Source organism: Oncorhynchus nerka, linkage group LG3, assembly GCF_034236695.1.
Source record: "Oncorhynchus nerka isolate Pitt River linkage group LG3, Oner_Uvic_2.0, whole genome shotgun sequence".
NCBI classification, from domain to species: Eukaryota; Metazoa; Chordata; class Actinopteri; order Salmoniformes; family Salmonidae; genus Oncorhynchus; species Oncorhynchus nerka.
Genome location: NC_088398.1, coordinates 26483131 through 26499693, shown reverse-complemented (window position 1 = coordinate 26499693; position 16563 = coordinate 26483131). Strand labels below are relative to the sequence as shown.

General features: G+C 42.8%; 1 protein-coding gene across 1 annotated transcript; it reads right to left on the bottom strand.

The window, feature by feature from the left end:
• Positions 1-2790: 2790 nt before the first annotated feature.
• On the bottom strand, positions 2791-15969 carry LOC115114238 (protein lin-28 homolog A-like). Its single transcript, XM_065006129.1, has 4 exons — positions 15960-15969; positions 14613-14785; positions 6823-7007; positions 2791-3010 (listed from the first exon to the last, which is right to left on the bottom strand). Exons 1-4 carry the CDS (start codon positions 15967-15969, stop codon positions 2791-2793), a joined length of 588 nt encoding a protein of 195 aa, XP_064862201.1.
• Positions 15970-16563: the final 594 nt, after the last annotated feature.

Below are 16563 nucleotides of genomic sequence, written 5' to 3'. Positions count from 1 at the left end.
TTGTGCGGATTAGAGAAAAATAGTTTTACTGTTATGCCGAGACATTCAAAACTGGACCCAGAGGTCCTCTACCATTTTATTGTCATGCACTTTGATTTGGCACCAGAACACTCCCTTGTCTTTCACTGCACACATACAACTAATATAGACAAACATTGCACCCCAATCCCAACCCTCCTCCATCGCCCCTTCCAAGCCTTCGAAAAAAAATCAGAAGTATTCCCTGAGTTGTCAGATTTGTGATTCCTGAGAGACGAGCCTGAGTGGAGATTATGTATACGTTTCGTTCACCACCTACATACCATACGTATATTGTAAATCAAAATATAAAATATGGAATACATATTCATAAGATTAAACTGAATAGAATAGAATACAACAATGCATCTCCTACATGATTAGTGCAAGAGTGACATTTGCATTGGTTTTGGCATAGATAAAAAGAGAAGATTCACAACACTGGAACGCTAATTGTGTATAGCAGTAAATCATACAAGGCAAAGTAAAGAGAACAACATAATTATTAAAGGGGTCATTATAAACTTTGTGAGATGTTTTTAGATGACAAAAGTAGTCTTATGTCAAGATGAATCCACATCCTATGCCATTGGTGGTGTAGATCCAGCTATATGCCTCAACTCCAAATGAATGGAAAAGATAAGCACTGCAATTTCATTTTGGATTATGGCATAGCTGGATACAAAACTAGCCTGGGACATGGATTTATCTCAACAGGAGACCCCTTTGAGGTATCTGACAAACTTAGATTTGAGGTGTTACGTCCCTTTAAACTCAAACAGCATTGAACAAGATAAAGGCAGACATGAATGGCTAAGATATCTGATGTCTAGTATGTCTAGTATGGGATGGAAAACCCACCACAGTTAACCTGGTCCTAGATCTGTTTTTGTTTGGCGTAACAATGACCATATGAGTTGGCAAGACAGCACAAACAGAGCTGGGACCAGGCAATCACGGAGTGACCTTAACCTGAATATGAGGAGAAGCTGCAGCGCAATTTAGATACAAATAAATAACAAGGACTATTTTTAAAAGGCTTCATAATAATTCTAAATATATATTACTTGGATGTTAGAGGTCTGTATTTCAGCTTCTCCTGTAAAACAGGAGTAACGGCTGATTGGCTTAGCTAGTTCTACATGCACCTCCATGCAGGGCTGGGTCGATATTCATTAGTGCACGCCGTAGCAGAAACGATTCGCAAAAAACGAAAACAAGCGTTTCTTATTGGACAAATTCTGGTAGTCCCTCCCTGTTTCAGTCCGTTTTCTTCCGTTTGGTGCCTTGTGAATTCGACTGTGGTGTTCCTGTGTAGTCCTCACAAGCAGCTTTGGAGGCAATGTCTTAAATAGGTACCTAGTAATTGACGACACTGAATAAAAATGTGTTGCTCCCGCTTTTACTCTTGAAAAAATGTGTTCTCAAAGGGGTTCTTTGTGGTGGGAAAGGGTTCTACATGCAGCCTTTTTCATTCGAAGAACCCTTATGGTTCTAAGCAGAACCTTTTTTTCTAAGACAGTAGACAAAGCCTGATGCTGCTGCTTCGACTGTCAAGTATAAACAGGACAAGTATGATTATGTAGATTTATGAATCAACCTCAGTAATCCATTAAAATCTTGCATCTGATTTCTACATGATAAATTACTTATGTTTGATACATTTCACAAGTATTGGTGTGATTTCTGGAGTCAGTGATTAAATTCCAAATACTGATGTATGTAGTCTAAGCAGAGGATGATCAAGTTGATTATAGAGATGTAAGATCTTAATTTAAGGCAGTTTGCTACTGCAGGAAAATAAATCTACAGCAACAGGAAATGTGAATTATCATGTGGATTATAATGAATGGACTTTTTATAAGGATTGATACATATTTCTTTAGGGAAAATCAAGTCTTGACATTTTCAAGTGGAAATCACAAACTTTAGAAGTCTTGGATACACTACAAGTTGCATTTCCTAATGTGCAGGAAAATTCTCAGCAACAAAAAGAGTGATCAAATTAAGATCCTACACCTGTAGGGTTCTCGAGTATGGTTGTAATGTAGCAGCAGCAGATCAGACATGTAACAGAAATGACGCAACCACAACAACAACAACCGAAAGCTGGCCATAAATGCCATACTTTTTGGTTTGACATTCATTTGTCCCCAGGACATCTGCATGGTCACCAACAATATTGGTAGTCGCCAATACATTGCCTATAGCTATTACCCCGTCCCGTTGGTTCGGATGTGCCCGCCCATTACCACCCATGAGACTAACATTCATTGCAGAGGTGTAGTGTCACAACTCTGTCTTTGTCGGATATAGTGGGGTGTAACAATCAGGAAAGTCAAGAAGTTGTAAGGCAGCAAAAGTGTTTAGCTATACTTGACACTGTGATTTTAAGCTTCCTGGTGAGTTTAGTATAGTAGCATACTAGTGTGAGTGGCATGGTTTCTCATGATCTGCTCAGTGAAAAATAAACAACTTTCTATTCTATAAAGACATCAAAATAATATGTGATGTGCCATAACTTATTACAAGTTTAAACCCCTCAATAGCGGTTCCATACATTTTTACAAATATTTCCTGGGTGCTATAATAATACAGCTGTATTTGTGAGTGTTACACCACAAAATATTAACTTCAGTAACATTCTTTCTTCATGATCATTTTGTTTACAAAAACCTGAGGTAGTTCCAAAAGCGTCTTATACAGTTGAAAGGAAACTTAGCTGCCATCTATCCAGTAAAGCTTCCCCAAGCTTCCTTCCTGCCTCCTCGTTCAATCGGAGCTCACGGGGGGAGGGGCCGAGTGGCCGTGTTCCTCCTCGTCCCCTTTCAAGGAGGAGGGCTTTCCCTGAGAACGTGGCGAGGACTGCTGTGCTTTGATTGGGCAGTTGGCGACCATGTGGGAAATGCTCTGGCAGAAATGGCACTTCTTGGGCTGGGGTGGCAACTTGCACTCCTTGGCATGGTGGTCCAGGCCTCCGCAGTTGTAGCACCTAAAAAACAAGACAAAGTGCGCGTTTGAGCTTGAAGACACTGCACAGAATCATGATCTACAAATCCCCTCTCAAATAACTACTTGTTATGTGATGAAGATTAGCGATTCTGCACCTCGCCTTGCTCAAACGGATCCCCTGAACCAGGCTGATAAATGTAGGACTGGGCCATATGTATCAAGCGTTTCAGAGTAGGGGTGCTGATTTAGGATCAGCCTTTATATCACAATGAATAGGATTGTATGGACAGTGAGGCCCTGATCCTACAGATGTAGGATGTTAATTTGATCACCCAGTTGCAGGAGAACTTTCCAGCGATGCAAAAAACTTGTAGTGTATTTGAGATATAAAAAGGCTTCTGAAGTTCGTCATTTCCACTTAGAAATTTCAGACTTGATTTTCCCTATAGAAAAATGTATCTCAACACCTACAAAAATGTCCAGTAATTGTAATCCACAAAATCATTTACATTTCTTATTGCTGCAGGATTATTTTCCTGCTTTAGCAAACTGGCTCAAATTAAGAACCTACATTTGATAGGAGTGTTGGGCCTGTAACCGAAAAGTTGGTGGATCGAATCCCCGAGCCAACAAGGTAAAAATCTGCCATTCTGCCTTTGAGCAAGGCAGTTAACCCCCAACAACAACTGCTCCCTGGGTACCGATGACGTGGATATCGATGGCAGCCCCCCCCCCCGCACCTCTTTGATTCAGAAGGGTTGAGTTAAATGTGTTCGACACATTTCAGTAGAATGCATTCAGTTGTACAACTGACTGACCTTCCCTACATATGGCCCCTGATCTCGTATTGAGTGAGACGCGCTGTCACCTGCAATCCACAAGAGGGCAGCATATGCCAGTTAGGCTAGTGCTGCAGCAGAGCAAACCAAGAAATCTGGCCAGTTCCATGCTGTGGCCTATTTATTTATTTAATTTAATCTTTATTTAACTAGGCAAGTCAGTTTACGACGACACTGTGCCAATTGTGAGCCGATCTATGCGACTCCCAATCACGTCTGTTTATGTCACAGCCTGGAATCAAACCAGGGTCTGTAGTGACGCCTCTAGCACTGCATATGACCAACCTTTTTTATGAGAATAGGATGATTAAAAGTGGGTTAAAAAGTGCAAATGATCTTTGCTCTACCTCATGTGCAAATGCAAATTGAATACAGGATGTACGCTATTTATAAAAGCATGTTTTCTCTGTATGTTTCAGTAGGCTATTTGTTACTTTGAATGGCCTCCCATCTACACATTAACCACCCTTTTCATTCTTTATCCACAGTACTTTGCTGCAATGAGGTCTTTTTAGCTACATCAATTATATTCCTTCTCCATAAAACGTACACAGAGTATCACAGTCCTTGCAGAAGGGTTAGGGTCAATGGTAGCCATAAGAGTAGCCTTCCTTTGATAGCTTCAGTTTAAACCGGACCTATAAAATAGCCACGCGTCCAGGGGTGGCTGACAGATGGGGAGTGGGGCTGTCACCGCTGCTGTGCCACTGAGGAGCTATTGAAGACCTCCTTCCCCCAATGATGCAGATGAGGCTTGGTCAGGGGAGGCTCAGGGGGGTCAGTTGCTTGTACTTGTACCACATTTGCTTGTACCACTGGCCGTTGGATTGGTGTCAAGGTGTGCTAACACAGAAGCTCTGGCCTGGCCCAACTGTCTCAACATCGATCAGGGAGCGCGAGCAGGAAAAGGGAAATGGTCCTTTGTCTAAACAGCTGCAGCAATGATCTCCCAACTCTGACCTCCGCAGTCCTCTCTAACCCCCGCAACCCCAACCCCCTACATCTTAGTCATACATGGTTGCCATGGTTACAGTGACCTCTAACCCCCTCCCGGGCTCCTACATCTGTTATCAATTAAATGGACAGGGTTTTTTCCCCTCCCTGCATCATATTTACCTACTAAAGGCGTCAGCATGCTTCAGTTCGGATGCCAACTAGCCGATGTCGGCTTGGTGAACCAAACGCGTGTGATTGCATACTCCCTTGAAATACCTTCACTTGAAGAAGAAAAAAGTCGCAATAGTACTGTTTGTCCATTTTGAGTCGCCGTAGCCAGTACACTTCCTCAAAATAGTCTGAATTAATCTAAGATAATGCAAGAAATCTGTCATTAATTTTGACGTTTTTGCAGAGGAGATCTTAGTCACGCAATTTTACATCTAACTAAGATGTTTGGTGCAGTATTTCTCAATAACAAAATGTGCATGAAAACGAGTCGTCTCTCGTTGAATGACAACAAAGGCTTTACTGATGAACCCTTATTGTTGACCAATCACCAACAAAGGGGCGTAGACTTCGGCTACCGACTTCAGCTTGTCTCAAGAAAACATTTAGTGTGGCCGAACAACCGAAAAAGCCCTTACCGAAGTCCAAAATGAACAAAAACATCACAAAATGTCATCATAATATATGCACAAACTGATCCGAACTGTTTCAGCACGGAAGAATGTGGACACCTTAAGGTGGAATCAGAAAATAAAGTGTGGCTGACTATGGCCATATTAGAGTCCAGATAACATACATTAGAAACAGGGCCCTCTGTTTCTAATCCCATGCAAACACCGCCACCTAATAAAGAATATTGAATATGCCATTGACAAAAATCTTTTATTATCTTAGACCTATGTACTGACTAATGTTCAAGACATACTATAAAACAGTTGATCTTATTCTCCATTGAAAAAGTTCGGAGCTGGCCCCATATGATTCCTCTTATAAGGACCAGCATAGTCTGGGGAGAGTGAATCGTGCGCCACAGGCCTCCCAGGACTCTTTGAGGCCGTAACCATCTCCATTCTCACCCTGACTACACTCTGGGCATAATCACAACTGACAGGAGGCCACATTGATACCCCTCTCTAACCCATCACAATATCCACAACGGACAAAGGACCCACAATGCTGGCCCGCCTCTCACCTTTACTTTATGGTGAGAAAAAGCGAAGGGATTTGTGGATTTTAAAAGGAATGCATTATGCAAGTAGTGGGGTATGGAACCTTTTTCATGCGAAAGGGTTCTTCAGAACCTTCTCAATGGAAAAAAAGACTTCTAGAAGGGTTCTTTATAGATAAAACGGTTCTACCAAGAACCATTAAGAGCTATTTTAAAGGGACAAGCCCAAATAACTCTCAGGTTATTATAACTAACATGAGTAATGTTTCATATTTTACTGCTTCTAAACTGTAATTGCAGGATAATTATAATCCACATCTAAAGTGATTCAGAAACATTCATGTTACCAGTTCAGGTTACCACCACCAAAAAAACACATTTTGTGGAAGAGGTTTGGAAAAGGTTTTTCAAGAGAGAACCTCTGGGGGTAAATCCACAAGGGACGTCCAGAATTAAACAGCTATTGATCCAGGTCACACGCCAAGCCTGCCTGTGTGACCCTAACCACCGCCAGGGGTGGGGGTCAAGGAAAAGAAGAACAGGACAGAACAGGATAAAACACCCTTTTGCATCATATCCAAAATGGATGGACTATTGCAGATGTGAGATCCAACCAAGATAAAGAAAATACTTTGGCCCTCTATCTTTGAGTATGTTAGACCCCTACTATGGTGTACATAGTGGTATGTGTGTGAGATGAACAAGTACATTGTTGCTTATCTGATAAGGCATTTTCTGTCCAATTTCATTTTGTGAACCACCTCTTTTTCACCTAACATTCGTGTTATATAGCTTTTTTTGAATATTTGCAGGAATTACTTTCTGTTTCAGTGTATACAGTTTAGTGTTTTCCTTGCCCCCGTTCGATGTACAGAGTGGGAATACAAGGCAGGCACTTACCTATCTCCCTTGGAGTGCCGTTTCTGGACGCTCTTGCCTTTGGGTCTCTTCTCGCTGCCCACACAGTGTGTGCCCTCTGGCCCAGTGACTCTCTGGGACTCCAGGCCTTTGGCTGACTTCTTGAAGGTGAACTCGACCGCCTCGCCCTCCTTCAAGCTGCGGAAGCCCTCCATGTGCAGCTTACTCTGGAGGGGAGAGAAAGACAGTCGAAGGAAACATCAGAATACTATTAGAAGTATTCATCTCAGAGTAGGAGTGCTGATCGAGGATCAGCTCCCGCTCTCCATATCATTCTAGTCATTATGATCTAAAAGGAAAGGCATATCCTTTAATAGCACTCCTAATTTGAGACTCTTGTGAATATGGCCCCGTAACCTTTTAGAGGTCATATCAAACATCCCATTTTGAACATAGAGATGGACTTTCCAAGGGGCATTTCAAACATATCTTGGAGGATTGTTTAGTCGTTACACATCCTTACGAGCAGATCTTAAGTCTAGCTGCATGATACGCTCCAAATCAATGACGACGCAATCACAAAGACCTTGCAGCATCAGCTAACAAATCAACTAATAGTCGGCCAAGGGAGACGCTGAGGAGTGACCCTCTGTGAACACTATGCTATCTTCAAACTTTTCTAACAGAGATAGGCGCTATCTGGCATCTGTCCTAAGTCTCCTGACTGTTGATCATTCTGTCTCGCCTCATAAATAAACAACAACTACAAAGCCTCTTATTGTCAGACGGACTATTTGTCCTCCCTCCCTAGTCTGCATTGGTCTGTTGCCCAACACTGGCCACAGTGGCCTGTGAGTCTCTTGTGTTTGAGTGGTAAACCTGATGTGATAACCTTCACCCATCCCCCTCTGCCAAAGGACCTGCATTCCGCACTACAATGTCCCCTACCCCCCAACCTCTCTTCCCAACTACATCACAAAGAACCACTAACACACTAACCACCACTGCAGGATTCTTGCTGGGAGGGATAGGGTTGGGGGTGGGGTGGGGGGGTGTTCAGGAAAACATTCCTTGGATGGTTGTCTGGCAGAGAGACACGCAGATAAGTTGAGAATCAACACATCGTCACTCCAAATGATAGGTACCCGCATGCTTTGAGTTAATAATCGATTGATTGTTTTACTCAAATGTGACACATTAAGCATGGAATCAATATCAACTCAAAGCCTGAAAGCATTCAACAGCCCAAGAGTATGGACACAATCAACACCATGATCCTTAGATTAACGCTAAAGACGATGCTAACATCAAACCAGGTTTGTGTTCATATGGGCACACAACGTTTGAAACGTTATGAAGCGCAAAACTAAAATAGTCCCATCCTGTTTTATTGGTGCCAAATGAATACGACCCAGTACTTTAAGATACAGTATCCTACAGATTTCCGATCAAATTCTGCTGCCTTCACCTCAGTTGACCCAGGCAGCGCTGTTCAGCAGAGAGACATTCAGCCATGAGATAAAAAACAGCCTTGGAGGAGGGGAAAATGAGGGAGGGAGGAAAGGGGAGGCTATGAAAAAGGGGAATGGGCTGTGCATTAAGGGGTATAATGCCAGAGGCAGCCTGGGTAAAACAAGAACCCCCTAAAAGAGCTGTTGGATTGGTGGTAGGGTATATCTGCAACCAGGCAGCAAATATCATTGATTTTGACATGATTAGCAATGAAACCTGGTGTTTCCTATTAGAAGTTTCAACTGACCTTTGAGAATTTCACCATTAGAGGGTGATCAATATTTAGCTGCGAACAGAACTCCACAAGTGTAGAGCCAAAAAAATATATATTTCTCGCATGCTCGGGTCAGTGCCAGGACAAGACTGATGGCTATGCCACCTCATTTAGGTATTTCCTAGGCACCAAGTGCCATTTGTCTGAGTTCATGGACCCACTTTAGGAGAGGAAAGACATCAGCCATGCTCACCACGGAGGATTTCCTCTCCAGAACTGTCAATGGCTGCCATTGTCAGGCTGGGATGATCTTATATTATTTGAGGCAATCTTAAGGGTATATTTAAAAGACTAGGGGGTGAATTCCCAGACCCAGATTTAGTCTAGCCCTTGACATAAAAAGCCAGCTCAATCCATTGAAAATGCCTTTTAGTCCAGGACTAGGACTAATCTGTGAATGGGAAACTGCCACAATCTTATTTATCCTTCTTTGACAGCTTTCTCTGCATATTGCTTCAAATATCAACAACGTGTGTGTAACTGTGCAGTTGCTTTGAGGGGAAGGTTTAAACGGTTACAATTAGGCTAGCGTGAAAATAAAAGCATAAAAAAATGATGTGCCATAGATCGCATTTTAACCAGGACACTAATTCAAATACAAGCCACATGGCCTACAAACAACTGCATCTATTGTGTAATGAAAACTAGCAATGCAATAGCATCTGTAGGAGGAGAATTACAGTAAAGTGAACAGTTCCTTAATACTGTAATGGTCACTGATGAGCATCTGCTGTGAAGTTACAAGCAGATCTGGGACACACAATGGGTCCTCCATAACTCCATTTGGGTGACAGAAGTGCCCCTTTGAAAAGCTGCTCCATTGTGCGTTGGCCCAGTGACTGTTAACCCACTTCCCATCACACGTGTGACCTCCCCTGCTCCACAGGAGTGGATAGGTTCATCCATACACACCCCCAACACAGAGAACATACCATGTGGAACGAGAAAGGAGAGTATGGCCTTAAACCCTACCAAACTGGTAAATTTGTAAGTCGCTCTGGATAAGAGCGTCTGCTAAATGACTTAAATGTAAATGTAAATGTAAGTGTATTGGAGGGCGATATGAAGCTCTACTGTAGGCTATGTCCATACTAGCTTGAATAAACTGGAGCGGGGTAGATGAATGAAGACATAGGACGAGAGAGAGAGAGAGAGAGAGAGAGAGAGAGAAAGAGAGAGCTGACAACGGGAAGGGATTGCTGCTAGGACAAAGAGGGGCTGAGGGGCTCGGTCACGGCCGAGAGGAGCATGCTTCATTGGGATTCGTGGTCTTATTGTTCACCTGCACACAAAGGCCAGCAGGCCCCAGGACTTCATGTTCTCTACCTGACACGCAGAGACTCATTTCAGGGCCAAAGCCCCATTGCCATAATACACCGTAGCCATAACTCCCATCCGTCCATCATGGATGAACATTGGACACACATGTTCTCGCCTTCCTAACAATGGCTAGCAAGGTTGGGGTCACTACCATTTAAATTCAAGAAGTTAACTGTCATTCCAATTCTGAATTTTTCAAGCATTGAGTTTGCTTCCTGAATTGAAATGAAATGTAATTGACCTGAACTCTGATGGCTAGGGGAGGAAATCAGTGGAGAAGTCACCACTTAAGATGTCAAATGACAGGGTTCAGGAGGCCATTGTCCCAGTTACATCGTTAACAGATACTGTTCACTTATTGAAACATAATCTTTAAAAGGCTTGGAATCTAGAATGGCAGCACCAGAAGAGAGATGTCCGCATTCTGGGAAGAATGAAATAAGTATTTAGTCATACAAATTACTCACTGAGAAATAGATTTATATTAAAGGAAGGTTTTAAGGAAGAAATCATTCATTTGGGGCGTGATTGTAGTCCTGCCCATTTCAACAGGTTAAAAGTTCAAATAGCTGAAATAAATGGTCTAAAAAGCAGCGGTTCTGAAAGTAATGGCTCAGATACACCAATACCGTTTGCTGGAGTACTCCACACTTCTGAACGTAATTTGCGAAGCGAGCGTGCACTGATTTTACATGTAGAATCGGATGAAAAATGGTGTCGGTCAGAGGTCTACAGTTGGTGGTTCCTAAAACACTGCGTGCTAAACGATCGGCAGACAAAAGATGGATCCACTTTCGGTGCAATGTGTGTGAGGCTTAGGGCCCTACACAGTCTTATGTATTAAGAATTAAAAACAGAAATAACTTATTTGCATAAATATTCAGACCGTTTGCTATGAGACTCGAAATTGAGCTCAGGTGCATCCTGTTTCCATTAATCATCCCTGAGATGTTTCGACAACTTGATTGGAGTCCACCTGTAAATTCAATTAACTGGACATTATTTGGAAAGGCACACACCTGTCTATTTTTTATTTTTTTTAAATTTGACCTTCATTTAACTAGGCAAGTCAGTTAAGAACAAATTCTTATTTTCAATGATGGCCTAGGAACAGTGGGTTAACTGCCAGAACAACAGATTTCTCCCTTGTCCGCTCTGGGATTCGATATTGCAACCTTTTGGTTACTCTGGCTAAAACCACTAGGCTACCTGCCGCCCCACTAAATAAGGTCCCACAGTTGACAGTGCATGTTAGAGCAAAAACCAAGCCATTCGGTCGACGGAATAGTCCGTAGAGCTCCGAGACAGGATTGTGTAGATCTGGGGAAGGGTACCAAAAAAATGTCTGCAGCATTGAAAGTCCCCAAGAACACATTGGCCTCCTCCATTCTTAAATGGAAGAAGTTTGGAACCACCAAGACTCTTCCTAGAGCTGGCCCCCCGGCCAAACTGAGCAATTGGGGGAGAAGAGTCTTGGTCGGGGAGGTGACCAAGAACCTGATGGTCCCTCTGACAGAGCTCAACAGTTCCTCTGTGGAGATTGGAGAACTTTCCAGAAGGACAACCATCTCTGCAGCACTCCACCAATCAGGCCTTTATGGTAGAGTGGCCAGAGGGAAGCCACTTCTCAATAAAAGGCACATAATAGCCCACTTGGGACCTGGCCAAAAGGCACCTAAAGACTCTCAGACCATCAGAAATACGATTCTCTGGTCTGATAAAACCAAGCCTGAATGCCAAGAGTCACTTCTGGAGGAAACCTAGCACCATCCCTACGGCGAAGCATGGTGGTGGCAGCATCATGCTGTGGGGATGTTTTTCAGTCGCAGGGACTGGGAGACTAGTCAGGATCGAGGGAAAGATGAACGGAGCAAGGTACAGAGAGATCCTTGATGAACCTGCTCCAAAGCAATCAGGACCTCAGAGTGGGGCAACAGTTAACCTTCCAACAGGACAGCGACCCTAAGCACACAGCCAAGACAACGCATGGTTGGCTTCGGGACATGTCTCTGAATGTCCTTGAGTGGCCCAGCCAGAGCCCGGATTTGAACCCAAATTAAAATCTCAGAAGAGACCTGAAAATAGCTGTGCAGTGACGCTCCCCATCCAACCTAACAGAGCTTTAGAGGATCTGCAGAGCAGAATGGGAAAAACTCCCCAAATACAGGTGTGCCAAGCTTGTAACGTCATACCCAAGAAGACTCAAGGCTGTAATCGCTCCCAAAGGTGCTTCAACAATGTACTGAGTAAAGGGTCTGAATACTTATGCAAATGTGATATTTCAGTTTCTTATTTGCAATACATTTTCTACATTTTCTAAAAAGCTGTTTTTGCTTTGCCATTATGGGGTATTGTGTGCAGATTGATGATGGGGAAAAGCAATTGAATCAATTTTAGAATAAGGCTGTAACGTTTATGTGACAAAACAAACATGTACAGTGCATTCGGAAAGTATTCAGATTTCTAAAAACCTGTTTTTGCTTTGGTTATTGTGTGTAGATTGATTAGAAAATGTGTTTATTTAATCCATTTTAGAATAAGGCTGTCACGTAAAAAAAATGTGGAAAAAGTCAAAGGTAGTGTATAGTGTAGAGAATTATTGTACCATCTAAGAAGCACTTCTTAGATTTGATTTTTTTTATTTTAGACTTGAGTGCTTCTTAGACTTTATTTTATTTTTTATTTTACCCCCCTTTTCATGGTATCCAATTGTTTTTTAGTAGCTACTATCTTGTCTCATCGCTACAACTCCCGTACAGGCTTGGGAGAGACGAAGGTTGAAAGTCATGCGTCCTCCGATACACAACCCAACCAAGCTGCACTGCTTCTTAACACAGCGTGCATCCAACCCGGAAGCCAGCCGCACCAATGTGTCAGGAAACACCCGGCACCTGGCAACCTTGGTTAGCGCGCAATGCACCCGGACCGCCACAGGAGTCACTGGTGAGCGATGAGACAAGGATATCCCTACCGGCGAAACCCTCCCTAACCCGGACGACGCTAGGCCAATTGTGCGTCGCACCACGGACTTCCCGGTCACGACAGAGCCTGGGCGCGAACCCAGAGTCTCTGGTGGCACAGCTGGCGCTGCAGTACAGCGCCCTTAACCACTGCGCCACCCGGGAGGCCCCCAGAGTTGCTTTTAATGAGAATGACAGATCTTTAACTCACATTTCTATGTGAATTTGGTCAGGTTAACTGTTAAACCCAGCCGCGTAATTCACAAGAGTGCCCAGGCGTACCCACAAGGGAGCCAGGCCCTCCCAATCAGATCGAGCAATTATTTCTACTTGGCAGTGTTCCAAACTGACATCATTTGTCTTTTTACCTATACATGCAAACACCATCAGATATAATTCATAGCAAGCAATGCACTAGAATGACACAGATGAACTGGAATGACATTCACTACCATAGGATTGGTGGACAAAAATAACTAACTGAAAGCCACATACCCAATAAGCCACAAGTATGAATGCAATGAGGCATATGTCACTGTGCTTCTATTGCTATATGCACTATGCCACCGCCTACTTAATTTGTTCATTTAGCAAACAAGACAGCTCATAATACAGTGCCTTTATCAGCCAATAGGATCCCGAGAGGCGCAGTGGTCTAAGGCACTGCATCTCAGTGCTAGAGGCATCACTGTGGGGGGAATGCCCACATGCAGGAACGGCCCGAAATGCGGGCTGCAGTTGCACACTATTGGAAATTGTTACTCTTGAAAATTACTCTTGAATGAATTGTGAATAATGATGAGTGAGCAAGTTACAGAGGGTCAAATATGATAACCCCAAGACATGATAACCTCTCACCATTATCAATAACAGGGGAGGTTAGAATGTCTTGGGGGTATGATCTTTGACCCTCTGAAACACAACCACAATGAACTGCAAATGCATCCAACAAGTTTGTAAAGTCACAGGCTTGATGTAGTTATTGAGTGCTAGGGATATGGGACCAAATATGAATATTTTGACTACATTATTTATAATAATCTCTAGGGGTGTCAATTATTTTGACCTCCCAAAATATTACTTGTTAAACTAAACTTTTATTTAACTAGGCAAGTCAAATGATTATTTACAATGAAGGGCTACACCTGCCAAACCCAGACGACGCTGGACGACGCAATTGTGCGCTCCCCCTGTAGTACTCCCAATCACGGCTGGTTGTGATACAGCCTGGATTTGAACGAGTGTCTGTAGTGATGCCTCTAGCACTGGGATGCACAGTGCCTTAAACCACTGGGCCACTCAGCTTCGTTCTTTCCTTGTTTTTCCTCGGCGTTCATAACCCTTAGCTAGAAAACGGGGAGAAATCGTTGCACAACTGATCGATATGTTACGATTTGATTTATCATATTACACAAACCAATTTGATCAATAACCAATCATATATATTTCTCTGAGCAATTGTATTAGTATAAAGTAATACAATTTTATATTTTTTTTATGGCATACAATATAGCCTAGTATTTGAATTATTTATTTTATTCAGTCATTATTGCTCATCTTTATCAAGGGTGTCCATGATTTTGGACCCCACTGTACATGACCACGAGGTCACATGGTAAGCCAGCAACGCGTTTTTCGTTTAAGATGGAAAACTGCCTGAATATGTTATTCTGTGTCAATGTATAGTGGGCCACCATTCACCACATATTTGGTGTGGGAATTAGACGGTAAGGCAGTTCATTTTAAAACCAAGGTCCCCCTCTTACCTGATGGACGAACACATCGACCGGAGACTCGAGCGGGACCCCCTCTCGGTTGGTCATGGACAAAAACCCAAAGCCCATGCGCACGTTGAACCATTTACATACGCCGACACCGTGGAAAGATTCCGAATCCTCCTCGGTACTTAGTCCTTCATCCTCTTCGGTCTTGCAGACTCCTGTAATTTATAACAATATGTTAAACAATGTTCGTTTTACTATTTACCAGAACACTAAGAGAGGAGTGTGCGCGTAAAATTGCCATTCAGCTTTGTTCTTTCCTTGTTTTTCCTCACGCATTCATAACCATTGAGTAGAAACGGGGAGAAATAACCAATCATATCCATAGGCCTAAATATAGACCTATAATTTCAATACATAAACAACAATATTGTAAGGGTCCGTAATATCAATAAACTAGAATTCTATCTATGGCTATAATTACTTGTTATTCTCTCATCTTATATTTCAATCTTTCACACGAAGGACCTATATATTTCACACTCATAGTGAGTATATATTAAGTGTACTAGTATGTGAGGAAACAACACAGGCCGACACGAAACGAATGACGAAACCTAGTATATCACTAAATGGCTAGCCAATGTTGAACCGAATTATATGGGCCTCTTGTTAGCTGCGTTTGTGCGACAGAAAAAAGTTACGTTGTGAAAATAAAACCAATCCATTTGCATTTACAAGACTACATTTGAAAATTCGTGTACAAAAATTACATTTACATTTATAAAGAGCCTACTTTGTCAACAACACGAGAACTTGAGTCTGGTTTGCCTATTGCGTACAAAATAAAGCATGTTTGGTATTGACTAGGCAATTTAAAAAGGAAAATAGTTCCATACTGTACACAATTTTAAATTCGTAAGCTGGTATTAATTCTGTATCTCTTTGGAGACAGAGCCTACACTAAACACAATATATTTTCAGATTTTTACTCAACCTGGGAATTCCTGGTTATAAACCATCTTGCCAATTCACGCCTTGAGTCAAAGGAAGCACCCAAGTTAATGTAGGATATCCTTTTCCCCTTTCGAGCAGCGTAATGCCCACGGTTTCCCACTTTCATGCCAAATGCGCAGAAAAGCAAAAACTTAACTTCGGTGGGAAAGTGGGAGGGCGAAATAAACAAAAGGGTCTGGCAACTTATCGCCCCAAACAATGAGGGGTGGGAGTCACAAGGAAGAATTTGTATAATAATTACCCAAGATCTAAAAGACAATGCAAGGTAACCCAGCCCCCTAAACCTCTTCATCTATGGCCAACAGAGACTCCCTGGCTCTATAGCATCAAACCAAATAACCAAGCAAAGTGTTTTAGTCCAAATTATTGGCCTACCTTCTGCCATGTTCGGTCCAGCTTGTCTTTAGTCTATATCAGTCCCTGTCCCCCCTGTGTTTTTGCCTGGACGTGTCGGGCCCCGCTCCGCGTTGGATCACGTCTTTATCCCTCCCCTGGTCAGTTTCCACTCTTGGTCAATATAGAAAGGACCAGGGAGCATCTTCTTCCTACCATCAACCAACCCCAAACCTCTCGGTCTGGTCCACGTGATTCCCAATTAGCCTACATGATTAATTGCACGTTCTTGATGTTGGAGGGCCCCACATATGTCGAGTGACCAATCACAATTCAGAGAGACCACCGCACAGTTGCTTATGCAGAGAGACCACCGCACACCACACCACTGCTTATCACGGCGCTAGCTCTGAGCCCCCACCCCTGAGCCCCCACCCCATCTCTCTCTGTCCTGGGTGCGTATTTAGTGGCCAGCGACCCCACACAGCCTAATAAAAATACAACGCAAATGGTCAGAGGCAACTGCAAACCCACCAGACAACGTTACACCCGAACATGGCCCATATATGGGAGATGTTGAATTTCAAATGTATAAATCAAATGTGTGCGTAACATATGTTTAATAAATATCCCTTAAACAATATAT